At 49.7% G+C, this 26,554-nt stretch overlaps 1 protein-coding gene across 3 annotated transcripts in view; it reads left to right on the forward strand.

The window, feature by feature from the left end:
- The window catches only part of MOV10L1 (Mov10 like RNA helicase 1), a 70,726-nt gene extending 44,586 nt beyond the window's left edge, over nucleotides 1-26,140 (forward strand). For 2 of the 3 annotated variants that reach the window (XM_019018781.2, XM_063704582.1), the window contains exons 15-27: nucleotides 58-158; nucleotides 7,546-7,654; nucleotides 8,509-8,687; nucleotides 9,563-9,709; nucleotides 11,145-11,266; nucleotides 14,638-14,737; nucleotides 15,757-15,921; nucleotides 18,068-18,241; nucleotides 22,439-22,588; nucleotides 24,132-24,239; nucleotides 25,141-25,278; nucleotides 25,417-25,508; nucleotides 25,821-26,140. In XM_019018781.2, the coding sequence (XP_018874326.1) occupies nucleotides 58-158; nucleotides 7,546-7,654; nucleotides 8,509-8,687; nucleotides 9,563-9,709; nucleotides 11,145-11,266; nucleotides 14,638-14,737; nucleotides 15,757-15,921; nucleotides 18,068-18,241; nucleotides 22,439-22,588; nucleotides 24,132-24,239; nucleotides 25,141-25,278; nucleotides 25,417-25,508; nucleotides 25,821-25,902 (1,667 nt within the window). In that variant the 3' untranslated portion in view covers nucleotides 25,903-26,140. The remainder of the gene's footprint in view (nucleotides 1-57; nucleotides 159-7,545; nucleotides 7,655-8,508; nucleotides 8,688-9,562; nucleotides 9,710-11,144; nucleotides 11,267-14,637; nucleotides 14,738-15,756; nucleotides 15,922-18,067; nucleotides 18,242-22,438; nucleotides 22,589-24,131; nucleotides 24,240-25,140; nucleotides 25,279-25,416; nucleotides 25,509-25,820) is intronic. The other variant, XM_019018782.2, reaches the window with a different exon arrangement.
- The last annotated feature ends 414 nt before the right edge of the window (nucleotides 26,141-26,554 follow it).

Genomic DNA, 26,554 nt, shown 5'->3' on the forward strand with positions numbered 1-26,554 from the left:
AATATTTTTTTAGCTTTTTAGTTATACCCGTGCTCTTACCATTTTTTGTTTTAAAAGTGTTGTTTCCAGAAGAAATTATTTTACAGTCTCCACAAGTGACGGGAAATTGGAACCATGCACAAGACACCAAAAGCAGTGGACAGTCCACCAGCAAAAAGGTAGTGCTCAGCAATGTGGCTGTCTCTACACAGGGGATGGCTCAGCGACGTGGCTGTCTTTACATAGGGGGTGGCTCAGCGGCGTGACTGTCTCTACACAGGGGATGGCTCAGCGATGTGACTGTCTACACAGGGGGTGGGCGTTTCCTTCTCGGAGTATTAGCGCTTAGTTGACTGGAGTATTAGAGCAGTGTGGTTCACAAATAACTCAAAATTGCAGTTAAAATAAAGTGAACTAAAATATTCAAAAATAGATTTAGTGTAAAGTTTATATGCAAGGGCTAAGATGCAGGGCTAAGATGGCTACAATATATTAAATAGGGGAAGCAAAGTACAGATGTTTATATGACCTTAGAGTTGGGTTTTTTCTTTTTCTTTTTTCTTTTCTTTCTTTTTTTTTTGAGACAGAGTCTCGTTCTGTCACCCAGGCTGGAGTGCAGTGGCGCAATCTTGGCTCACTGCAACCTCCGCCTCCCGGATTCAAGTGATTCTCCTGTCTCAGTCTCCAGAGTAGCTAGGACTACAGGCATGTGCCGCCACATCCAGCTAATTTTCGTATTTTTAGTAGAAACAGGGTTTCACCATATTGGTCAGGCTGGTCTCAATCTCCTGATCTTGTGATCCACCCTCCTCGGCCTCCCAAAGTGCTGGAATTACAGGCGTGAGCCACCACACCCGGCCTTAGAGTTTTATTTTTAAATTATATGGTTTATGTATACACTTAGGTACATTTATCTGATTGTGTATGCATGGAAAATGTCTGGAAGGATACACACCCCGCAAATTGTTAACATTTGCAAACTTTGTGAATGTTGCAAAGATATTTTATAAAAACTTCTAGGCCGGTCGCAGTGGCTCACGCCTGTAATCCCAGCACTTTGGGAAGCCGAGGCGGGCAGATCATGAGATCAGGAGTTCAAGACCAGCCTGGCCAAGATGGTGAAACCCCATCTCTACTAAAAATCCAAAAAATTAGCTGGGCGTGATGGTGTACACCTGTAATCCCAGCTACTCAGGAGGCTAAGGCAGGAGAATCACTTGAACCCAGGAGGCAGAGGTTGCAGTGAGCCGAGATCACGCCACTGCACTCCAGCCTGGGCAATAGAGCGAGACTCCATCTCAAAAAAAAAAAAAAAAAGCTTCTATAACCCAGTCACTCCATAAATAGTAATATAGTGCCTATTACATGCCAGGTATTGTCCTGGGCTCTCAGTATTTTTTTGTGAATACAATAGAAGTGGTTTTATTTATCTTCATGTTTCTAGTAACAAGAAAATCATCTATGTCATGGTGGAGCTTACAACTTATTTTGTGCTATTCAAATTTGGTTTTATGAGCATGTTTTCAATGTATAACATGAATTTTTAAATTATATCTAATACTCAAAAATGCTCACCATTTTATAGTTCCTCCCCCAAAATGCAAAAATGATAGGTTTAGAATGCCTACACAATCATGGAAAATACGACAAATGAAGCAGCAAGAGGTTATCCTTGAAAGTCATCTGTGGCATATTTCATAGTTGATCTCTTTTTTGTTCTGCAAATAGAAAAGAGTCTTCCTTGGACAGTGCTTTTCTTCTCCGTCATCACCTCATTACTGGTTCATTCTACTGCCTGATTCTCGGGGAGAGTCTGTGGTGCAGATGGCATGTGAGATCAGGGAGGTGTTACTATTTAGGTGGGCACATTCCTAATTGACTGTAGGTTTTAAAATATGAAACATTATCTTCTTATGGATTAACTAGATTGAAAATAAACTCAAGAATATTTCATATGTCAACCAAGATAGAATTTCAGGGACCAGATTTATCTTCCTTCCTGAAACAATAAAAAATCAGACAAACTATATGGAACAACAATTTCAGACATTAACATCAGCTATCATAGGATAGGGATTCCTGAGAGAGGAAACAAATGAGGTGACCTCATGGTTTTCCCAACTCACAGCCTTCCGAGAGTGTCTAGGCCAGAGAGCACCAAGAGGGAGCCCAGGCGGAGTGCAGTGACCTATCTGAGTACAGAGACAGCATTTGGAAGGGTGGGGAGGACAAGGGGGATAAAGCTGACAGAGTAGAATGCTGGGGAGAGGGCAGGGGACAGAGAGCAGCTGGGCACCTACAGAGATTCCTTCTTGAGTTTTCAGCTGAGCATTGATCAGTGCATGATGTGAGTAAAATACCCAGGCCTGGAAAAGAACCAGCTGGAAGGAGGAGCAAGAACAATCCTTAAAGTTGACACAGTGCCAGAAATAGCCGTGCCCACAGCCAGAGAAGAAGAACCTCGTAATTCACATGTAGAATCTGTGGGAGGGTGTTGTCTCAGGAGTGTAGAAAGCCCAGCCCTTGACTGAAGGCTGCTCCGGCCCAGATTGACAAAGTATGATAGCCTCAAAAGAAGCAAGCTGTTCCCAAATAATTGGATTACATCCCAGAACAAAGTTTAAGAATATTTATAGGAATATAAAATTATCCAGCACCCAGCAAGGTATAAAATGGACACTGACATCTGGTTACAAAATGAAAAAGTGAAAAACGTAACCCAAAAGGAGAAAATTTAGTCAATTGGAACCAACCCCCCCAAAATAACATGGTGGAATTAGCAGACAAGGACATTAAAACAGTTATAAATATGTTTCATGTGTTCAAGAAAGTAGAAGACATGAGCAGGTTAAGTGGAGACACGAAAGATATATAAAAGACAATTTTATCTTCTAGGAATGAAAAATTCAATGCCTAGAATGAAAAATATATTGGACAGAATTATCAGCAGACTAGACAATGCAGAAGGAAAAATTAGTGAACTTGAAGATGGAGCAATAGAAACTATCTAACATGGAACAGAGGCGGAGGCTGCAGTGAGCCGAGATCGCGCCACTGCACTCCAGCGTGGGCAATAGAATACAGCAAGACTCCGTCCCAGAAAAAAAATTAGCTGGGTGTGGTGGCATGTGCCTGTAGACCTAGCTACTCAGGAGGCTGAGGCAGGAGAATCGCTTGAAACCAGGAGGTGGAGATTGCAGTGAGCCGAGATCATGCCACTGCGCTCCATCCTGGGCGACAGAGCAAGACTCTGTCTCAAAAAATACATATGTATATACACATATATATATTTTATATATATACATATATATAAATATACATATTTTATATATACACACATATATATTTTATATACACATATTTTTATATGTATACATATATTTATCTATGTATATGACACATGTATATGAGACCAAGAGGGTTCATCCCAGGAATGGCTTAACTTCCAAAAATCAATGTGTAATATACCATATTAACAAACTGAAAAGGAAAAACCATATAATCATGGTAGTAGACTTGGAAAAAGCATCTGACAAAATCCAGCATCCATTCCTGATCAAAATTCAGCAAACTAGAAATAAAAGGAAATTTCTTTTACCTACAAAAACCTACTTAGTGATAACTGAATGTTCTTTGCTTGTAAGATCAGGATCAGGGCATGTTTACTCAGCATTTCTGCCCAGCATTGTGCATTGTACACAGGCAATGAAGCAGAAAGAACAGGCATCCACATCCTGTAGAAAGTCTGATGGAGGCCGAGTGTGGTGACTCATGCCGGTAATTCCAGCACTTTGGGAGGCTGAGATGGGAAAATCACTGAGAACAGCCTGGGCAACATGCAAGACCCTGTCTCTATTTTTAAAAAGTTTAAAAATTAGCTGGGCATGGTGGCACACACCTGTAGTCCCAGCTATTCAGGAGGCTCCCTTGAACCTGGGAGGTTGAGGCTGCAGTGAGCTGTGATTGTACCACTACACTCCAGCCTGAGTGATGAAGTGAAACCCTGTCTCAAAAAAAAAAATAGAAAAGAAAAAAATCTGATGGAATCTAAAATGAAGCTGTTAGAACTAATAAGTGATTTTGCAAGATACAAGATCAGTGTAGAAAAATAAGTTGTATATATATTTCCAGTAAACACTCAGAAATTGTTTTTTGGTGTTTTGTTTGTTTGTTTTGAGACAGTCTCGCTCTGTTGCCCAGGCTGGAGTGCAGTGGCAGATCTCGGCTCACTGCTACCTCCGCCTCCCAGATACAAGCAGTTCTCCTGCCTCGGCATCCTGAGTAGCTGGGATTATAGGTGCGTGCCACCACACCCTGCTAATTTTTGTATTTTTAGTAGAGATGAGGTTTCACCATGTTGATCAGGCTGGTCTCAAACTCCTGACCTCATGATCCGCCCACCTCAGCCTCCCATAGTGCTGGGATTACAGGCATGAGCCACCATGCCAGGCCTGAAATTTTTTTTTTTTTTTAAGTAGCACCTAAATGTTTTAAACATTAGGGATACATCTGACAAAAGATGGGCAACAAAAGACGTAAATAAATGGAGGGAGATATTATTTGTATCTCTTGGGTCGGAAGATTCCATATTATCAAGTTGCCTGTTTTACCTAACATGATCTGTAAATGCAGGACACATGCAAAAACATGAACCTGGATCCATATCTCACAGCATAGACAAAAACTAACTTACTCTGTGGTTTATAGCCGTAAATGTAAAGCCTAAAACTATGCATCTAGAAAACAGCATAGAAGAACATCTGCACGTCCTTTGTTTGGACAAGGATTTTTTTTATGTGACACTAAGAGCATGACTTACAGAGAAATTGATAAATTGGACTTCAGTGAAATTAAATATTTTGCTGCTGAAAAGACATTGTTAGACAGTAAGGCACAATGGCATACACTTTTAGTCCCAGTGACCCAGGAGACTGAGGCTGGAGGATCTCTTGAGCCCAGGAGTTCCAGGCTAGCCTGGGCAACATAGAAAAACTCTGTCTCAAAAAAAAACAAAGAAAAAAAAAAGACACTGGTAAGACAATGAAAAGTGACAGACTAGAGAAAATATTTGCAAATCACATCTGATCAAGAACTTGTATTCGGAAAACATATTAAATAAAGTACTCTACAAACTGCCTAAGAACTCAATTTTTTATAATGGATCAAACACTTGAACACTTTACCAGAGAATACATACAGATGGTAATAAACACGTGAAAGATGTTCAACATCATTAGTTGTTAGGGAAACACAAGTTAAACCACAATGAGGTACCACTGAACACCTACTAGAATGGCCAGAAATTGAGTTGGGCCATCTGCGCGTTGGTGAGCTCGTGGGGCTGCTGGCACGTACCCTGCTGTGGGAATGGGGAGTGGCACACCACCGTGCAAAAGGTGTTTTTAAGAAGCTGGACGCGCACCTGCCATACAACCCAGCCATTTCTCTCTAGAGAGATGAAGACATAAGGCCACGTGAGGACCCATACACAAAGTTCACAACAGCTGGGTTTTTAATCACCAAAAACGAAACAACCCAGTGTCCGTGAGCAGGTGAATGGATAAGCAAGTTGCATTGTGTTCGTACAATGGAACATGACTCAGCAATACAAGGAGCAAACTGTTGACATGCAACAACACGGGTGGCTCTCCAGTGAATCACACTGTGTGCATTTATATGAAGTATGAAGTTCGAGAGCATGTGAGCCAGCCAGTGCCACTGGAGGGGCTGCGGCACAAGGCGGCTCTGGGGACTGACAGGTCTATTTGTCATCTTGATTGTGCTGATGGTTTTATGGGTATGTGCACATGTCAGACTTGTCAAGTCACACACTTTAAATATGTGCACCTTATTGTATGTCAGTCACGCTCTGCAAAACACAATGGTTGTGGGAGGAGGATATAGGCATAACCTTCTAGACCATGGGTGTCCAATCTTTTGGCTTCCCTGGGCCACATTGCAAGAAGAATTGTCTTGGGCCACACATAAAATTCACTAACACTAATGATAGCTGATGAGCTGAAAAAAATATGTATCACAGAAAAATCTTACAGTGTTTTAAAAAGTTTACGAGTTTGTGTTGGGTTGCATTCAGAGCCATCCTAGGCTGTATGTAGTCCATGGGCCGCTGGTTGGACAAGCCTGTTTTAGACTAAAACTTAGCAATGTGTGTAAATTTTTTAATGTGAAACTTTTTTTTTTTTTTTTTTTTGAGACAGAGTCTTCCTCTGTCCTCCTAACTGCAGTGTAGTGTCCCAATCATGGCTCACTGCAACTTTGACCTCCTGGACTCTAGCAGTCCTTCCACCTCAGCCTCCTGAAGTGCTCAGATTATAGGTGTGAACCACTACCCCTGGCCCCAGAACTTTTGATTTTATAGATTCCAGAATCTATACTATGAAAATAATGAAGTTATTTAACAAAGAATTACAGATCGTAATGAAAAAAATTGAAAATCCCACTGGTTCAGGACAAATACCACTTACATTGGAACACACAGAAAACCAATTCTTGTGTAGGATCCTTTTTTTTTTTTTTTTTTTTTTTTGAGACAGAGTCTCGCTCTGTTGCCAGGCTGGAGTGCAGTGGCACGATCTTGGCTCGCTGCAGCCTCCACCTCCCGGGTTCAAGCTATTCTCCTGCCTCAGCCTCCCGAGTAGCTGGTGGCACCACTGCCAGCTAATTTTTGTATTTTTAGTAAAGACAGGGTTTCACCATGTTGGCCAGGATGGTCTCGATCTCTTGACCTTGTGATCTGCCCGCCTCAGCCTCCCAAAGTGCTGGGATTATAGGCGTGAGCCACTGCGTGCCGCCTTTTTTTTTTTTTATGAGTTGGGGGGCGTCTCTGTCACCCAGGCTGGAGTTGGTTGCGCAATCTCCACTCACTGCAGCCCCGCCTCCTGGGCTCAAGTGATCCTCCCACCTCAGCCTGCCACGTAGCTGGGACCACAGGTGAGCACCACCATGCCCGGCTAATTTTTTTTTTTTTTTTTTTTTTTTATTTTTGCTAGAAACAGGGTTTCACCATGTTGCCCAGGCTAGTCTTGAACTCCTGGGCTCAAGTGATCCACCTGTCTTGGCCTCCCACAGTGGTGGGATGACAGGTGTGAGCCCCGTGCCCGGCCTGGTGCAGGATCTTGCCTGACGTCAACAGGCAGCACTGGCACTTTGCACACTCTCCAGGCCCGTGAGACCCAGAGCCCTGGGCTGTACCCTTGACTGTCGCCTGCAGGTTCCCCGACTGTCCAGCCTGGAAAGCAGGTAGGAGGTACCAAGGGAAGATGATATTATTAAAATAAAATTTAGTCCTGTGCTTTGGTTTCATCACAAATTTTAGTTTATTTCTAAAAGCAAGTTTAAAGAAAAAAGCACAAACTTTTTTAGCAGTTTTTTATCTGATAGTTTGTTTTTTCTTTATTTTTCAAAGGGTCTGACCTGTGATCCATCCAAAGAGCTGTTAAATAAATATAATAAGTAGAACACTAGATGTTTACGTTTGCTCTTTCAACCAAGCCAGTGTAAACACAGCTGTTTTTTTAAAACATTTTTCTGCCTGATAATTTCTAGAATAGGAAAACAATGACGGACCAAGCTGAGCATGGAACAGAGGAGAGGCGTGTTGGTGACAAGGACCTGCCGGTGCTGGCACCCTTTACTGCAGAGATGAGCGATTGGGGTATGTGCTCATGAGGGGCAAGGAGAAGAGCAACTCTGAGACTGTCGCCTGGAAAACGGGGACTTTGAGGAGTGGGCTCTCGTGCGGAAGGAAGAACAGTAGGGGGCGTGTGGCCTGTGACAGGCGGCTGCTGTCTCCACCTTGACTGGAGACTTGGTGTTTTAGCTTAGATACTTTAAGAAGACTTTTAGATTCTGGGTTGTTTTTTCCAGGTACTCTTTGCAGATGTGGACATTTTTTAATCCGGTCTCTAATATTTGAGCGTGATCTCTAAAGCCGCAGAATCGGTTGACAGCCTGTCATTTTCCTCTCAGCAGCTGCATTCGTTCTCCTGACCCTCTTTAACAAACCACAGACAGGTTGAGTGCAGGGCTCGCACCTGTCATCCTAACACTTTTGGGAAGCTAAGGTGGGCAGATCATATGAGCTCAGGAGTTCGAGACCAACCTGGACAACATGGCGAAACCTTGTCTCTATTAAAAAAAAAAAAATACAAAAATTAGCCAGGTGTGGTGGTGGGAGCCTGTGGTCCCAGCTACCCGGGAGGCTGACGTGGGAGGATCGCTTGAGCTCAGGAGGTGGAGGTTACAGTGAGCTGAGATTGTGCCACTCTACTGCAACCTGGGTGACAGAGCCAGACCCTGTCTCAAAAAAGAAAAAAAAATGCAAACAGATTATTAAAAGGAATGCCCTGTGCGCATCTTACCCATGGTCACACTGAAGATCTACTCCCTGTCTGTGACTCTGATTTAGCCTTTGCACAGACGTGCTGACACCTGACCTAGGTGAGGACGTGTCCACAGCTGTTGAGAGCTGTTTGCATCTAACTGAAACTTTCTCCACTTTGAATACAGTAGATGAAATTCAGACCCCTAAAGCAAGAAAGGTGGAGTTTTTCAATCCAGTGCTAAATGAAAATCAGAAGTTAGCAGTTAAAAGGATTCTGAGTGGTGACTGCCGTCCCCTCCCGTATATTCTCTTTGGACCTCCTGGGACTGGAAAGACAGTGACAATAATAGAGGCTGTTTTACAGGTAAGGACAGTGGCGCCGCGGGTGCTGTGGCTCTGTGCTGCTGTTCACGTGTCGTCCGTGTCTTCAGGAAGTGTGAGTTTAGATTGTAGAATCGGACAGTTGGAAAGAGCTTGAGAAATACCAGTTATTTCATAATGTTAAGTCTGTTTTTGTGGATATGTAGGGATTTAAAAGCTTATTTCATAGGTTTAGAAGGAAACTCATTTTTAGCCTGGTAAACTATTTTATCTGAATCATGAAATTTTGCCGCAGAAAAGAAGTTACTCTTATAGTAGCTACAGCCACCATTCCTCAGAAGTTTTAGATATCTTCATTTGTAATTGAAGTTAAGTTTATGAAACTATTGTCTACAGATGCTTCTTAACTTTTGATGGGGTTACAACCCAATAACCCATCGTAATGGGGTTTGGGAAGCCTGTTTCAGGTTCATCAAGGCATGATCCCTTGTCAGGTGAGGAGCAGACTGACTGGGGATGGTCTTCACACCATCATAAAGTCAAAAAAGCGTTAAGTCAAACCATCATAAGCCGAAGACCATCTACATTTAGCATCATTCAGGATTCAAATTAGCAAACAGGTATTGAGCGCACAATTGTACCACACGCCAGATGTGTGCAGATGAATCTGACTCTGTTTCTGCCCTGAAAGGTGGTTTAGAATCTTAGAGAGTGCGGAGAACCTTCCCACCTAACCCATGCTTTGGCAGCAGTGTGATGAGGCAGAGTCGTGGCCCAGGTCTCAGTGTGTTGGGGGCTGGCATCTGAGCCCATGCAGCTGAGTCCCTGCACCCGAATGTGTGTGTTGAGGTTAGACTCCTGGTTTCCACCTTGCGGTGTGGATGTTGAGCCTTGGTCTCTTGTGTGTCTTTGATGAAGGTACACTTTGCCTTGCCGGACAGTCGGATTTTAGTCTGTGCGCCCTCCAACAGTGCTGCTGACCTCGTGTGTCTGCGGCTGCACGAGAGCAAGGTGCTACGGCCGGCCGCCATGGTCCGGGTGAACGCCACCTGCAGGTTTGAGGAGGTGAGCCCTTGGTGCAAGCAGTGGGGGGCACCAGAACCCCTCCCTGGAACGTAGGAAATGCCAAATGGACAGGGGAGGGCAGGGGTAGGAGGCTGGGCAGAGAGGTGCCACAGAAAGATGTGTTTGAGAAATGGCTCTGCCATGGGCCCTCCCTCACCGCTAAATGGTGGAGCTTGATTGCTGACTATTTCATCACATTCTAACTCTGTGTGAGTTATCACACCTATTGTGGGCATTCATAGCATTGTAAAATTATCACATTCCTCTTTTATTTAATCACCAAACGTCTTGTTACTTTTTAAGTAGTTTTGTTTTGTTGGTTTGGTGTTTTTGTTTTTGTTTTTGAGACGGAGTCTCGCTGTGTCGCCCAGGCTGAAGTGCAGTGGCATGATCTCGGCTCACTGCAAGCTCCGCCTCCCGGGTTCACACCATTCTCTGGCCTCAGCCTCCCAAGTAGCTGGGACTACAGGCACCCGCCACTGCGCCCGGCTAATTTTTTGTATTTTTAGTAGAGACGGAGTTTCACCGTGTTAGCCAGGATGGTCTCGATCTCCTGACCTTGTGATCCGCCCGCCTTGGCCTCCCAAAGTGCTGGGATTACAGGCGTGAGCCACCGTGCCCAGCCTGGTTTGGTTTTAAGTAGTCCTTTAAGTTGCTGGTTTGGTTATAGAGCGAAGTATTGCTTTTATTTTTTTTTGTTTGTTTGAGACAGAGTTTTTGCTCTTGTTGCCCAGGCTGGAGTGCAGTGGTGTGATCTTGGCTAACTGCAACCTCCACCTCCCGGGTTCAAGCAATTCTCCTGCCTCAGCCTCCTAAGTACCTAGGATTACAGGTGTGTGCCACCACATCCAGCTAATTTTGTATTTTTAGTAGAGACAGGGTTTCACCATGTTGGTCAGGCTGGTCACGAACTCCTGATCTCAAGTGATCCACCCGCCTCTGCCTCCCAAAGTGCTGAGATTACAGGCTTTAGCCACTGTGCCCAGCCTGAAATATTGCATTTAAAAAAGACATTGAAAATAGCTGGGCGTGGTGGCATGCGCCTGTAATCCCAGCTACTCGGGAGGCCGAAGCAGGAGAATCGCTTGAACCTGGGAGGCGGAGGTTGCAGTGAGCCGAGATTGCACCATTGCACTCCAGCCTGGGCGACAGAGCAAGAGCAAGACTCCCTCTCTAAATAAACAAACAAACAAACTGAATAGAAAATGTACAAAGTTGTTTTGGGGAAGGATCTGCAGGATTATGTGTTATATTTGTGGCTCTAGAGTTGATAAAACATGGACTGAATTGATAAGGAAGTATGAAATATTTTGAGAAAAAAACCTTAAATCATGACTTAGACGTAACTAAGAAGTGGTACCAGGGCAAGGTTCCCTTTTGGAATTCTGCTTAATAATTGGAGGAGTAAACTAACTCTACGCCTCCTTGCCCCCAGATAGTTATTGACGCCGTCAAACCGTATTGCAGAGACGGAGAAGACATCTGGAAAGCCTCACGCTTCCGGATAATCATCACCACATGCAGCAGCTCAGGGCTGTTTTACCAAATAGGAGTGAGGTGAGCCCCGGGCATGGAGCGCGGCATGGGGCCTCCCAGGGCAGAGGTCGGAGTCCTCTCCTAGCTTCTGTCTGAGGGGCGGATGACCCAGAGACTCAGTGCTCAGGGAGGGAGGCAGGGCTGTGGGCGAGAAAGGCTGGTTGGGGAGGGCCGTGCCTGAATGGAGCTGGGGAAGCTGAGACCCCAAGGACTCGAAGGAGCCAGCAGTGGGATGGGCAGGCAGATGGACTGGCCCATGCAGAGGCCCCGCGGTGGGGGAGCACTGAGGTCTCCCCAAAGGAGACTGTAGAGCCAGAGCCTCGTGAGCAGGAACGGCCTGAAAGGGGTGGTGAGGGGGCGGCCTGGAGCCTGGGCCTGGCGGGCTGTGGAGGGGCCTTTGGACTGACCTCTGGTGAGCTGGGAAGCCAGTGAAGGGCTTCTGAGCAGGAGAGTGAGTCTCTTGGAGTGGGTGTGGGGAGGCAGGCTGCCTAGGAAACGGCTGGGCTCTGTAAGGTCAGACCCTGGGGGGCCATTTGTGCCCCTGGCGCTGGGGGCTCTTCAGGGGAGACAGGCGGAGGAGATGGATTGTGGGGTGCCGGCTGTCATAGGAGGACCTCCCCTGGGGGCTGGGAGGAAGAGCTTCGAGCCCAGGGAGGCTGAGTGAGGACCAAGGCACTCTCAGACCCCAGTGCAGGGGGGTGGGGTCGGGGAGGCAGCAAGCAGCTCCCTCTCAGTGCATAGAGCCAGACAGTGTCGGGGGCACAGGCTGAGGGTGAGAGAGGGAGAAGCCAGGGCCTCTGAGGGAAGCCCCACCCTCCCTGACGGCCTGGAGACAGGTCGCCCTGGACAGTGTCCAGCGTCACGGTGGTCGTGAGGGTGACCACAGGAGGTGGTCCGTCAGCTCCACATGGAGCAAAGGCACAGCCAGCCATGTCTATCACAACGTGTCACGGATGGTTTCATCGGCGCATTTAACTCTCTCACATACATGATGTCCTTTCATCATGAGATTAGTAAAACGTGATTGATGAGACACTTTACATTTTTTTTGGTTCAAGTCTTCAAAATCCACCATGTATTTTACACTTAGAGCGTGTCAGGTTTCAGACTAGCCACTGTGCGGTGCCCGAGAGCCGTGTGTGGCTACTGGATTGGACAGCACGGATCTGAACAAGAGAGGGATTTTTTTTTGTTAATGTGTGTTGATGAGTCAAAGGTCAAGAGCCGAAGAGCCGGTCCTCACTGGGGTGCAGAGGGCTCTTTGGGGGTGGAGCGGGCACTGCATGGACCCTGCACCCTGGAGCTGATGTTCAGGTAGTGGGAGGAGGTGACCCGCTAGGGCAGGCCGCTCTCTCAGAGACGCTCTGTGCAGAAGCAGGGAGGGTGTTGCAGCCCAGCTGCAGAGGCCCCACAGGGTTAGTTGGCCACTGGGGGCGGCTGGAGTGGGGAGGGGCACTTCAAAAGGGCAAAGAAGTAGCAATGTCATCTGGCAAAAGTGACATTAAATAACTGCAATTAATACAGAATTGAAACCTAAATACTTACATTCTAGGAAAGATACATAATGTTAATTTTTTTCAACAGAAATAGGGACATGAGATGGGGAAATGGCAGTGTGCTGATTTCCACATCTTTCACTGGGAGGGGTTCACGGTGTCACTTGTGAAATCCGTGTCTTGAGAGTTACACATTGAGACCTGAAGTGAAAGGTGTCAGCTGACCGTGAGTGGATGCAGGACATGTTGGGCCCAGCACTGCTGTAAGCAGGAGCCCGCCCCCGCACAGGTCTGACCACAGGGTCTCACCCCACAGTGGGACACCTGAGGCTCAGAGGTGATGGATTTGCCCAGCATCTAGGGTTGGAGAGGGGAGATCCTGGAATCAGCAGTGAGAAGGGTAAACGTGGGCTCGGCAGTGAGAACGGTGCGGGCCCAAGGTGCGTCCTGTTGAGTGTTGGCGTGGCTCCGGACACTTTCTTTGCCCCATACCTGCTTCCTCAGGCATCAGGACATGTTTCTGCCCCAACAACATTTCCGCACTGAGGCCTCCTGACCACAGAGCAGAAGCTGCTGGGGTGGGCGAGCCAGGGAAGCCGGGGCACCTGTTCCTCAGCTCATGGCCCCAGGTGGGGTGGCCCCTCTGCCCTCTAGAAACAGATCATGTGCCGAGCAAGCTCCTGCTCTCCGCTCAGTCCCACAGCCTTCCCATGCAAGAGCTCCGCAGCTTCTCCTGACGACTCCTTCCCGCAAAATCCCCACCCCGTCCATCAGCAACGCTGTGGACTCTCTGCTCCTGCACCTCCCTTACCTCCCTTGTCAGAAGGAAGAGCCGGACAGGCACCCGCCAGGAGGGCTGCTCTGTAGCTGGGAACCTCACTGAGTTTGCAGCAGGGGCCAGAATTGTGGGGAGCCATTCTAGAGACCGCATTTTCTTTTTTTTTTTTTTTTTTTTTTTTTTTGAGACGGAGTCTCGCTCTGTCGCCCAGGCTGGAGTGCAGTGGCGCGATCTCAGCTCACTGCAAGCTCCGCCTCCCAGGTTCACGCCATTCTCCTGCCTCAGCTTCCTGAGTAGCTGGGACTACAGGCGCCCGCCACCACGCCCGGCTAATTTTTTTGTATTTTGAGTAGAGACGGGGTTTCACCGTGTTAGCCAGGATGGTCTCGATCTCCTGACCTCGTGATCCGCCCATCTCGGCCTCCCAAAGTGCTGGGATTACAGGCGTGAGCCACTGCGCCCGGCCAACCCCATTTTCTTAATGGTGCCGCAGATTGGGAAGTGGCTCCCAGGGCCTCAGCCTATTGGCATGCAGGCCAGGCAGTGCCCAGCTGAGAGTGGCTCACAAGGATGAGTCAGGAGGAAATGCGTGGATGGCAGGAGAGGCCGCCATCTGTGGCCGCCTGCATGGCCGGGCCTGTTCTCAGCGCTTTACAGCGGCCAGTTCAGCTGCTCTCACCTCAGCCGCCTCCTGAGAGACACGTGGGAGGTGGAGGCTCAGAGAGGGGAAGTCAGGACTAGAGCCTGGGCATTTTGATACTCACAGGAGTGAGACGCAGGTGGAGAGCAGGCCAGGAACCTGCGGCGCTTCTCATGTGAGCTGCCCCCAGGAGGCGCTCGTGTGTTGCCCATCGCTCCCACCCCTTCTTCCCTCCACATCTCTAGAAATAGACACTGCGTGCAAAGCACTGGGTGCTAATGTGGCTTAGCAGGCATCTCCCGACACCTGTGGCCTGTCCTCCCTCCAGCCGGGTGACACCCAGACCCCCAGCTCCTGCACACCCCGGGCAACCCCGCTGTGCCCCCGGGGTGCTGAGCGTGGCTTTGCCGGTGTGTCAGAGGCATCAATTGCTAAAACAATTCGGCAGAAATTACCATTTAGAACATCTTTGCTCTAGAGTTGGGCACTTCACTCACGTGTTTGTGGACGAGGCTGGGCAGGCAAGTGAGCCGGAATGCCTCATTCCTCTGGGGCTGATGTCGGACATCAGTGGCCAGGTAAGTCCCGACTACTGTGTGTGCTGCTTCCTCCTCACCCCGTTCTCCTGAGGGGATGCGGGCTGCGGTCCTGCCGGGAACAGTCACAGCTGTACAGGGGTCAGGTGGAAATGCCAAGGACCCCGAGGTTCTGGGGGCCATGGGTCTCTATTGTACTTTATTCCTTTTGGACTAGAAGTGAATGTCTTGACTCATTTACTTGTAAAACGGAGGTAAGAGCCATTCTAGGTGTTGGGGATACAGCGGTAAAGTCAGGAATATGGTCCCTGCTCTGGGTGAGCCGGCTGTTCAGTGCCTGGAGGGGCGGACAGGGCCAGTGCTCCTGCATCTGACCCACTTGCCCCTCAGGCTGCCCTGGCCTCCAGCTCTGTGCATCCTCTGTTCTCTGCTCCCACCTGCTTCCTCCCCGGGTGCTTCTGATGGTGGCGTGGGTGTCACCTTGAACTTCCCTGGTTCTCTCACTGTGGCTCATCCAGGCGAGCTCATCCAGTGTCCAGCACTGGACATTTCAGGGTCCTCCTTGGCACCCATCCTAGATGTCTGTCCAGTCACCAGGCACTGTGGGGCGGAGCATGAAGGTGACGCCTAGGGAGGGAGCAGGGACTGGTCCAGGCAGAGCAGTGGCATAGGGCGGCCTGACCAGGTCAAGGCAACCATGGGCAAGAGGCAAGGGGCAGGTGGGATGGCGGCCAGGGCCAGCCATGCAGAAGCTTCCAGAAGATAGACGGCATCCTTGGGGCTCTTACCACTTTGAGAGATTTGCAGGAGAGAAAACCAGGCTGCAGAAGCCGGGCAGATGGCAGGACTTCGGGGAGGCAGATGGCAGGACTTCAGGGGGAAGCGGGGAGAGACAGCTCCAAGCCCTGTCAGCATCCCCTGGTCTCCCAGTCCCTCCCGTCGTCCCCTGCAGCAAGAGTGAGCATGGGGCCGTCCTGCGCACAGCCCCATTACCACCTGAGCCCGTAGGAGTGGCAGCGGCACCCTCCCTGCATGAGCTGAGACGGGCCCTCTGTGTGCAGATCGTGCTGGCAGGAGACCCCATGCAGCTCGGCCCAGTCATTAAGTCCAGACTCGCCATGGCCTATGGGCTGAACGTGTCCTTGTTGGAACGGCTGATGTCTCGACCCGCGTACCAGAGGGACGAAAATGCTTTCGGTGCTTGTGGCGCACATAACCCCCTGTTGGTGAGTCACAGACTCCAGCGCGTTCAGGTCCCCAGCTAAGCAGACACAGGCTCCGGGGCAGTCGAGCAGCTCACTCTTCTGTCCACCTGAGTCATCTCCATCCGTGGGCAGAGTGCAGGGGAGCACCCACCACAGCACCTCCCCCGTCAGCAGAAACTGCAGCCTGGTGCTGATGGCTGAGACTCTGGGGTCAGATACAGTAAAATAAGTTAAAATCTGTGTTACTCTGTTAACGTTAAGAAAAGCAGGATATAACTTTTGTGACTTAAAAAGCCTGCCCTAAAGTGACTGCAGGCAGTGTCTCCTCAGTGGTCTCTGACCCCAAGGTCCCACTGAAGTGCAGGTCTGGGCTCTCAGCCAACCTTGTCCCAAATTCTGAGGGATGGGCTTTGGGATTTGCATCTTTGGAGCCCCCAGCACTCTGAGCTTGGGCTTCCAGGGCCCATCATTAAACAGTAAACCAAGTAGCCTCAGTTTGTAAGCCCCTGTAGCCCACAGAAGAACAGTCTCCATCTGATTCCCATTGCCAGTATTAACATCAATAGAAAATGAGCGGCAGTTACCATGGGCAGACTTTCAGGGAAAAGGACTGGACCCCATTCTTGGTTGTCAAGGGTGGGGAGCAGGTGGGGGTCTTCAGGCCAAGGAAGGTCTCACGAGGGACTACCCGCAAGACAGGTACCGGCTGTGCCAGGAGGCCATGAAACTGCCCCCAGGAAGATGGCCGGCCGTGAGCAGCTGCTGGGCCCAGAGGGCGCCTGAGAGCTCTGCTGTCCCCCGGAGGTTCGCCTCATCCTCCAGTGCTGCTGTGCACCTGCACCCGCTAGCTGCTTTGCTGGAGGTGTGGGTGCAGGTGACGTGGCCGCAGCAGGAGAGACCAGCACACTGCCGTCCCCACCACACAGCCTTCAGGGCAGGTGCATGCAGCACAGGGCCACAGGTACAGAAAGACCCTGCCGCACGGGAGGTGAAGGCCTTGTCCTGTGTGGGGCCTGGGCAGTGTCCTGCACCCTCCAACCAGAGCGGCTGCCACAGTGACCCCAGGAGGCTGCATGCTTCCTTTCTCTTCCCCAGCAGCTGCCCATGTCCAGCTAAGGCAGAGGTGCCGTGACTCTAGATCACATTTGGAGTTTGGAGTAGCACGTTGGAGGCTGGACACATTCTAGTTAGGCTTGACAGAGTCGGGAGGACTCACGGGGCCAATCATGGCGTTCTCGTGCCAGTGTCATCTGGCGAGTAACAGACAGCACTGCAGGAACACAGGTTTTCACCAACAGGGGCTTTGTTAACTCATCCCAAGGAGGGAGAGCCCTAGGCTTGTTCTCCCCAGCAGTGTCTCCCCGAGGGACAGTCAGTGACAGGAGGGCAGAGGGTGCAGCATTGCATAGAGAGGACGGCTCCCCGCGGCACAGACGCAGCGAGTCCTCATGCCAACACATGGGTCACGTGATGAGCAGGGTCAAGACTGAGCATTGCTCTGACTGGTTGAACTCCTGTAGTTGCTGGAGACCCTCTCTGGCTGCTTACACCAGCACCAGGGGAAGAGCACCTGCCCTGAGTGAGCTTCCCGAGCAAGTTGGAGGCAGACAGTAAAGGTGTCCCATGCACTGGTGATATCACAGTCACCCTCAGCCGCATCAGTGAGGTCACAGCCAGGCCCGCCCAGGGCTGGCCATGCCCCCAGAGTCACAATGTCTATGCTCTCCTGGTCCAGGGGCCCAGGAGCTCTTCCTTCCCTGTGGCCAAGCGGAGGCAGGGCTGTGTGGGCCAGCAAGATGCTGTTTCCAGGGTGAAGCTCTCAGCACACGAGGGAGGCATCCACCTGCCTTCCACCCGGCTGCTGGGTTCCAGGTGGCAGGAGCCTTTTAAGAGGCCCCTCAGTGGCACCCAGTCCCAGGAGAGGAACAGAGGGCAGCCGTCACACCCTTTTCTTCCTGATGTTTCCATTTTCTATTCAGATGGACCCTTGGCTTGACCACCATCCAAGGGCTTGGTCTGGGGGCAGGCGACACACAGGGGCGCAGGAGCAGAGTCAGGCTTGGAAGTCAGGCAGGCCTCACGTTTGCTGTGCAGAGCCGCTTTTCCTTCGACAGAAACTGTGCCGGGTACCACCTTCCCCTTGTGACCCATCACCATCTCCTCGCAGGTCACAAAGCTGGTGAAGAACTACCGGTCCCACGAGGCCCTGCTGACGCTGCCCTCACGGCTGTTCTACCACAGGGAACTCGAGGTCTGTGCGGACCCCACAGTGGTGACCTCCTTGCTGGGCTGGGAGAAGTTGCCTAAGAAAGGCTTCCCTCTCATCTTCCATGGTGTGCGGGTGAGTTGTGTCTTGAATCCGTAGGTGACCGTGTCGGGTAAGGACAGTATGGCAGGAGGTCCTTCCTCCCAGGTGAGGCTCTGTCACCTGCCTGTGGCGGGGCAGATGTTCTGCTGGTCTCCAGAGAGTGAAAAGCCATCGGGGGCTTGTGCCCCCCAAGATGGATGCTGACTTCTCCTGCCAGATGAGTTGTGCCTGGCACCAAGGAGGCATCACGGGCACCACTCTCAGGTGGTCACAGCAGACAAGCACTGGGCTCCAAGAGAAGCGAAGCTGCCCAGTGAGCTCTGGAGGGCCTGGGGAAGCTCACAGGGCCGTGTGGCTGGGGACACCTCAGGGCCACAGGAAGCTCCCAGAGGCCACCACCGCCTCCCTCCTGGTGCTTCCCTCGAGGGTTGGAACTGTCAGGAGAGAGCCCGGCAGGGAAGGCAGCAGCTGCGAGCCCGAGCCATGCGCCTGGGGCCTGAGGAGTGACGGGCCACCACCCCCTCTCCAAGGCCTCGCAGAGGGACAGAGTTAGATGCTGAGTGACCAAGCAAACTTACAAGCATTCACTAAAATGAGATAGTTTGTATTAGGAGTTTAGTTAGAGCAGAAATCAAGTTTTGCATTAACCCCCTGCCCCAGAAGAAGGGGCATTCAAGGTATCTGCAGTGAGGGCTGCACCCGGGCCACACGGGGAACCCTGGTGCCAGTGCCCCTTCCATGCCACGGGCCCCGGAGGACAGGGGTCCAGGTTACACCATTTGGCTGCCTTGGGGCCTCTGCATTCCATGCCCTACCCAGCAGTGGCCCCAGTTGCTCTTCGTAAGTTCCTGAGGGAGAAAATCTGTCTGTGATCTGTCCAAAGTGGTGGGATGGGATATGTGTATGGCGGCTGTGAGGTTCTCACATTTGGAAAGGAAGGGGTCCTGAGGAGAATCTGCAGTGAGCTGGACACCTCAAGACATGGTGCACTCTGAGGCGGGTCCCTCCCCAGCAGTGGTCTCCCGCCATCTGTCCTGCTAGCTCTGCCCATCCTCAGAAGCTTTCCTGGGTATCAGGAAAACACATTAGTGGCCAGGCACAGGGGCTCACCTGTAACCCCAGCACTTTGGGAGGCTGAGGCAGGAGGATTGCTTGAGCCTAGGAGTTCAAGATTAGCCTGGGCAACATAGTGAAACTCCCATCTCTTAAAAAAAAAATTTTTTTTTTTTAATTAGCTGAGCATGGTGGCATGTGCCTTTGGTCCCGGCTACTTGGGAGGCTGAGGCAGAAGGATTGCTTGAGCCCAGGAGATTGAGGCTGCAGTGAGCTATGATTGCACCACTGTACCCCAGCCCAGGCGACAGAGTGAGGCCCTGACTCTAAAAACTATATAAATAAATATAAATAAATGCATGGAGGCTGTCACTCAGCAGCTCTGTGTCCTGGCCTAGGATCTGTCCACCTGGTAGGCCGTGGCGGAGAAGAGTCATGAAGCCTCTCGTTCTCGTTGTGCTCCTCATCAAATTATACTTGGGTTTCTGATCGTTCTTGTCTTACGAATTTTAACTGCTGTGTTTCATGCATGTAATTTATCACTGCTTTATCTTCCTCATTATGTAATATCCTTCCATACTGTCATGTGTATTAGTCTTAAATTCCACCTCGTAATATTAACATTGCCACTTTTTTCTTTTTACCTGGTATGTCTTTGCCCTCTTCATTTTTTATTGTTGTATTTCTTAGGAGCAGCTAGGTTTTTATATTTAATCCATTTTGGGAGTCAGTTTGCTTTTAGTGACATAAATCAGCCCAGTCTATAGTGATTTCACATGATTTCTTCTTTATCTTTCTTAGTCATTTTATTTCCTGATTTTTTCTAGTTGATTGGTTGCTATTCATTGAATTGTTTCTCAGTTTAGAAGTTTCTGCTATAAGTTTCCATCCCATTAATCTTTTAAGTTTCTTCAGTCATTTATTATTTACAATAAATGAGTAAGTTAATGGTTTAACAACAACAGCAAAATTAATTCTTACTGCTTTATCTGGTCACTTTTTTGGGGTTTGTTTTGTGGGTTTTTTTTTTTTTGAGACAGAGTTTTGCTCTTTCACCCCAGCTGGGGTGCAATGGCGCCAATCTCGGCTCACTGCAACTTCCGCCTTCCAGGTTCAAGCGATTCTCGTGCCTCAGCCTCCCAAGTAGCTGGGACTACAGGCGCCTGCCACCACGTCCAACTAATTTTTGTATTTTTACTGCTTTATCTGGCGGTGACTTTTTGGGGTTTTTGTTTATCTGTTTTGTTTTGAGACAGGGTTTTGTTCTGTCACCCTGGCTGGAGTGCAGTGGTGCAATCTTGGCTCACTGCAACTTCCGCCTCCCATGTTCAAGCAGTTCTCATGCCTCAGCCTCCCAAGCAGCTGGGACTACAGGCATGCCCCACCACGCCCGGCTAATTTTTGTATTTTTAGTAGAGACGGGGTTTCACCATGTTGGCCAGGCTGGTCTCGAACTCTTGACCTCAAGTGATCTGCCCACCTCGGCCTCCCAAAGTGCTGGGATTACAGGCGTGAGCCACCGCGCCTGGACTCCGTTTTTAAGTGTAAAGTTTAGTAGTGTTAAGTATATTCACATTGTTTTGCAGTCTCCAGAACTTTTATCTTGCAGTATTAAAATTCTATACCCATGAAACAGTAACTTTCTTCCCTGCAGTGCCTAGCAGCCACCATTCTAGTTTCTGACTGTATGACTTCAGCTGTTCTAGGTACTTCATACAAGTGGAATTAATCATGGAGTGTTTGTCCTTCTGTGACCGGCTTATTGCACTGAGCATCATGTCCTCAAGGTTCATCCATGTTGTGGTGTGTGTCAGAATTTCCTCCCTTTTGGGGGCTGAGTAACATTATATTGTGTGTGTACACCATACTTGGCGTATCAGTTCATCTATCAGTGGACACATGGGCCGCAGACGTTTGACTGTTGTAAGTAGTGCTGCTACAACGGGTGTACAAATATCTATTTGAGACCCTGCTTTCAGTCGTCATGGGTACATACCCGGAAGTGGAATTGTTGGTAATTCTAGTCTTAATTTTTTGAGAAACCATCATCTTGCTTTCCACAGTAACTGCAGCATTCCACACCCCACCAACAGTGCCGCAGGGTTCCAGTTTCCCCACATCCTCACCACCACTTATTTTCTGGGTTGTTTTATAGTAGCCATCTTAGTGGGAGTGAGGTGTAGCTCACTGTAGTTTTGATTTGCATTTCCCTAATGATTTGTGACATTGAGCAGCTTTTCATGTACCTGTTGGCCATTTGTATGTCTCCTTTGGAGAATTCAGGTCCTTTGCCCATATTTAATTGGGTCGCTTTTTGTCAGTGAATTTAAGACTTCCTCGTAGTTTTGGATATTAACTTCTTATATACTATTTGCAAAGGTTTTCTCCCCCTCCGCAGACTATCTTTTCACGTTGTTGATTGCGTCCATTGATGCCCAGACATTTTCCATTTGGATGTAGTCCAGCATATCCCTTTTAGTTATTGCCAGTGGCTTTGGTGTCGTATCCAAGAAATCATTGCCAAACCCAATGTCATGGGGCTTTTTCCCTGTTTTCCTCCAAGAATTTTATGGATTTAGGTCTTGGGTTTAAATCTTCGATCCACCTTGAGTTTCCATTTCCAGGTGGTGTCAGGTGAGGGTCCGTCTTCATCCTTCCCATGTGGCTCTCTAGTTTTTCCAGCAGCGTTGGTTGAAAAACTGTCCTGGCACCCTTGTCAGAAGTCATCTGGCCGTATATGCGAGGGTTTATTTCTAAGTTCTCCGTTCTACCCTGTTGATCTATGTGTCTGTCTTTTATGTCAGTATATCTCATTAATGTTTTCTAAGGAAGAGTATTTTCAAGATGAGAAGTAGCTGTATCAAAGGTCTAATATCAAAAAAAAAAAAAAAAAAAAAAAGATGAGAAATACCAGCCAGCCCTCCACTCCAGGGCTCAGACCTGAGTGGCGGACTCGTGTGACCCGTCCTCCTCTGTAGCGTTTAGCATGACTGTGAGCCATTTCATCATTATTTAACATATGCCATCTGCCCTGCTCACATGTAAGTTCTGCACGAGAGCAGGGATTTATTCTGTCATATTCAGTGTGTATTCCCAGCACCGACTTCAGCTCCTGGATTGTAGCCTTCTGGTGAATATTCATGAAGTAAAGTAGGTTTTCTCTCCTCATCAACCCAGGGCAGCGAGGCACGGGAGGGAAAAAGCCCATCGTGGTTCAACCCGGCCGAGGCCGTCCAGGTCCTGCGCTACTGCTGCCTCCTGGCCCAGAGCATCTCCAGTCAGGTGTCTGCCAGCGACATTGGCGTCATCACGCCCTACCGGAAGCAGGTACGCCCTGCCCAGGCACGCCTGGTTCTGTGAGGTCCCCGCAGCCCTGCTCCTTGGCTCCTGCAGCTCCACAGAGGCAGGAACAAGCTCCTTGTGAGCAGCAGCAGGTTTTTAAAGGAGCAGGACCGCACTTGAATGTCGTTCAACATGAGAGGTCACCCAACTGCCATCCATGGGCCAGTTCCAGGCAGCTGCCAGCTTTTCTACGGCCGGAGCCTCGAACAGTTTTTACATTTCTAAATGGTTACATTTATATGTCCCTTGATATTTGGCCCTTTGGGAAAACATTTGCCAACCCCCAGCTCTAACCCAGTGTTTCTCAAAGGGGGCACTTTGGGTATGTTTGAATGGGACGCTTCTCATTTCGTATGACTCTGTGATGTGATTATAGGAGAGTTAGCATCCCCAGGCCCCAGGGGCTGGTCCCAGGAAGCATCTCCACACGTTCATAATGGCTCTGGAGCTCTGGTGGGGACACAGGTGCCTCCCATGCCAAACACCAGGTTTCATTCGTGAAGCATGTGTCCCTGTGGTGTTCACACCACCAAGCAGAACTTGGAAAGAACCCCCAAAATACAGAAGAAAAGGTGAGTCCCCTAGGCCATCACAGTAACAGATCACCTGTACCGCGTGTGTGCTGACCGCAGAGCCCGTCAAAGATGTTATGTTTCCTTTTTTCTGACCTCGGGGACTCGAGAGGTGAGTGCTTAGTTCTCCCAGAGGTACAGAGATTACGAAGGCTTATGGAGACAAGTAAGTTGCCAAACATCACACAGCCAGTGTCCTGGTGTCTTAACCTCAGCTTGCAGGTGCCATCCTGCTGAGACATCCAGCTTAGAGCTGCCATCCTCAGCTCTAAGCAGCAGACACGCATCTCGTTTCTCCTGAAGGATTTCCTCCATCCTTGATGTGTGCTTGTGGGGAGGGAGGATTTTCCACATGAAACTTGGCTTTCCTAGTAAGCATTGTCCCCCGTCCCCAGTTTACTAAAACTGCAATTTGTGTTCTAATCAATTCAGATTAGAAGAAAGCAATAAAGAATTAAAAAACAATATTGCACCTTGGCCAATATTTGGTTTATGCTGTGATGTGTAAAGAAATGGATTTGTACATGCCGGGCGTGGCATTTTGTACATGTACAGAAATGGATTTGTACATGTACAGAAATGTAAAGAAATGGATTTGTACATGTACAGGCTCACACCTGTAATCCCAGCACTTTGGGAGGCCGAGGTAGGCGGATCACAAGGTCAGGAGTTCAAGACCAGCCTGGCCAATATGGTGAAACCCTCTCTCTACTAAAAAATACAAAAAATTACCCGGGCGTGGTGGCAGGCACCCATAATCCCAGCTGCTCAGGAGGCTGAGGCAGGAGAATTGCTTGAACCCGGGAGGCAGAGGTTGCAGTGAGCCGAGATCACGCCACTGCACTCCAGCCTGGGTGACAGAGTAAGACTCTGTCTCAAAAAAAAAAAAAAAGGAAAAGAAAAGAAATGGATTTGTACAGTGTTATCTTTAGTCTTTCTTTTAATCTGTTCTCAAGGTGGAGAAAATCAGAATTCTTTTGCGTAATGTTGATCTGATGGATATAAAGGTTGGATCAGTAGAGGAGTTTCAAGGACAAGAGTATCTGGTCATCATCATTTCGACCGTAGGTATCCCTGTTCTCCGTGGGGATGGCCAGTCAGGTGCTTGTTGCCCTGGGGGTTCTGGGGGCTTCAGATCTAAAGGGGCAGAGGCTGATTCCCAGCCCAGAGAAGCAGCTGCAGGCGGAGACTCCCTAGGTCCAGGAGCCATCGTAAGCAGTGGCTGTGGGAAGGTCTTTTAAAACAATACTCAAAGACTAAGACACAGGAGAGTAAAGAGAAGGGACCCAGGAAGACATGGTGAATGCCTTGGAGAAGGAGGGACACGAAGTTGGAAGAACAGGCAGCTGAGAAGCAGAGAGTGGGAGGGCAGGTACCCGCAGGAGAGCCCCTAAGACCCCGCCATCCAGACAGCCACAAGCGTGAGGGCTCCCTGTCTGCAGATGGAGTGCCAATGAGACCCACCCCTTTCTGCTGCCCTTCCTCCTCCCCCTTCTTCCCCTCCCCCCACCTCCTGTTTCTTTTTTTCTTTTTTTTTTTTTTTTGAGATGGCGTCGCTCTGTCGCCCAGGCTGGAGTGCAGTGGCTCGATCTCGGCTCACTGCAAGCTCCGCCTCCCGGGTTCACGCCATTCTCCTGCCTCAGCCTCTCGAGTAGCTGGGACTACAGGCGCCCGCCACCACGCCCAGCTAATTTTTTTTTTTTGTATTTTTAGTAGAGACGGGGTTTCACCGTGTTAGCCAAGATGGTCTCGATCTCCTGACCTCGTGATCCTCCCGCCTCGGCCTCCCAAAGTGCTGGGATTACAGGCGTGAGCCACCGCGCCCGGCCTCCTGTTTCTTTTTGAACCAAAAATGAGGTCATTCTGCTATTTAACATTTTTAAATGTTTTTATATATCAAGAGTTTCTCTTCATGCCCCCCAAAAACTTCAAGTGCCATTTTTATTCATCTCTGTGTGCTTTTAGGTACGGTCAAATGAAGATAGATTTGAAGATGATCGATATTTTTTGGGTTTCTTGTCCAACTCAAAAAGATTTAATGTTGCAATCACCAGACCCAAAGCTTTGCTGATAGTGCTGGGAAACCCCCATGTTCTCGTTCGAGTGAGTTTTCAGGCACTGGGTGGGCTGTGATCACTTAAGGAGGGAGGGTCCGGGTCACTCGGGATGAGACGTACGAGGCACCAGGAGACATGGGGCCTTCACTTGCTCTCACACCAGGCTAATTGTTATTGCCAACAGGACCCCTGTTTTGGTGCTTTGCTGGAATACAGTATTACAAACGGTGTTTACATGGGATGCGATTTACCTCCTGAACTGCAGTCTCTGCAAAAGTGAGCGTTTCTGCTGTCTTCCTCAAAGACAGGCTGGCTCTAGAACGTGCTCTAGCCTGCCCTCCCCTGCTCCCCTCACCCCCATCCACTTACCCACCTGCAGCCTTAGCCCTCTGCCGGCCACCGTCCTCACCTCATCCTGGGCTGCAGCAGCCACTGTTTCCTGGACATTTGGGGTCATGTCACCTTTCCCACATAGGCTAACAGGGTAAACTAAGTCCCCTTGTAAAACCCACATTGGGAAAAGAGTGCAGCTCCCAGCCCACTGTGGGAGCCTGACTCACTGGCCATCCGCTTCTCCTCTGTCTACAGCTGTGGCGAGGGGGTGGCAGACCCCTCCTACCCAGTGGTGCCAGAATCCACAGGACCAGAGAAGCATCAGGAGCCCAGCTGATCTGCAGTGGCTGACAGCAGGGAGGCCATGTGCTCAGCCTGGCCACGTTGCTGTTACAGTCTGCTCCGTGGCTCCTGTGGCCTGCCCTTGTCTCGCAGCCAGGCAGGGTCGTGTGTGGGTGTGGGGCTGCCAGGTTGGACGCAGCTGCTGCTGCCCTGACTTTGGCATATGCCAGCCTGTTCCTGCCACAGGGCAGTCACTGCCGCCTACCCTGAAATAAACCCTCGAGTGACCCCCAGAAGCCTTTCCACCTCGAGATGTGTGCCCGTGTCAGTGGTGACCAGGGTTTCATGTGGCCTCTCAGCCCTGCTGGCGCAGTTTTTGGAGATGGCTTGCTGTCCACTTCACCTGAACTAGCCATGTGTCAGGCTCCAGGCAAGGCTGCCAGCTCCACTCAGCAGAGCGCCAGGGCCATGGACCAGGCATGCAGAGCCCACAGGGCCTGAGGCTGTACATGGGGCCAGGGTTGTGAGGGTGGCACTCAGGCCTGCCCTAGGCCCAGTGCTTCTGGGAGTTTGCAGCTGGGCGGGTTCCTGGGTGCAGGCCTGCACCCTAGGGGTACTGAGTTTAGGGGTCCTTAGAACACATCTCTGGGCCAGAAATAAAACACGTGGAGATGGGCAACGCACCTCAGGCCAGGAGGAGCAGAGCA

Source organism: Gorilla gorilla, chromosome 23, assembly GCF_029281585.2.
Source record: "Gorilla gorilla gorilla isolate KB3781 chromosome 23, NHGRI_mGorGor1-v2.1_pri, whole genome shotgun sequence".
Lineage (NCBI taxonomy): Eukaryota > Metazoa > Chordata > Mammalia > Primates > Hominidae > Gorilla > Gorilla gorilla.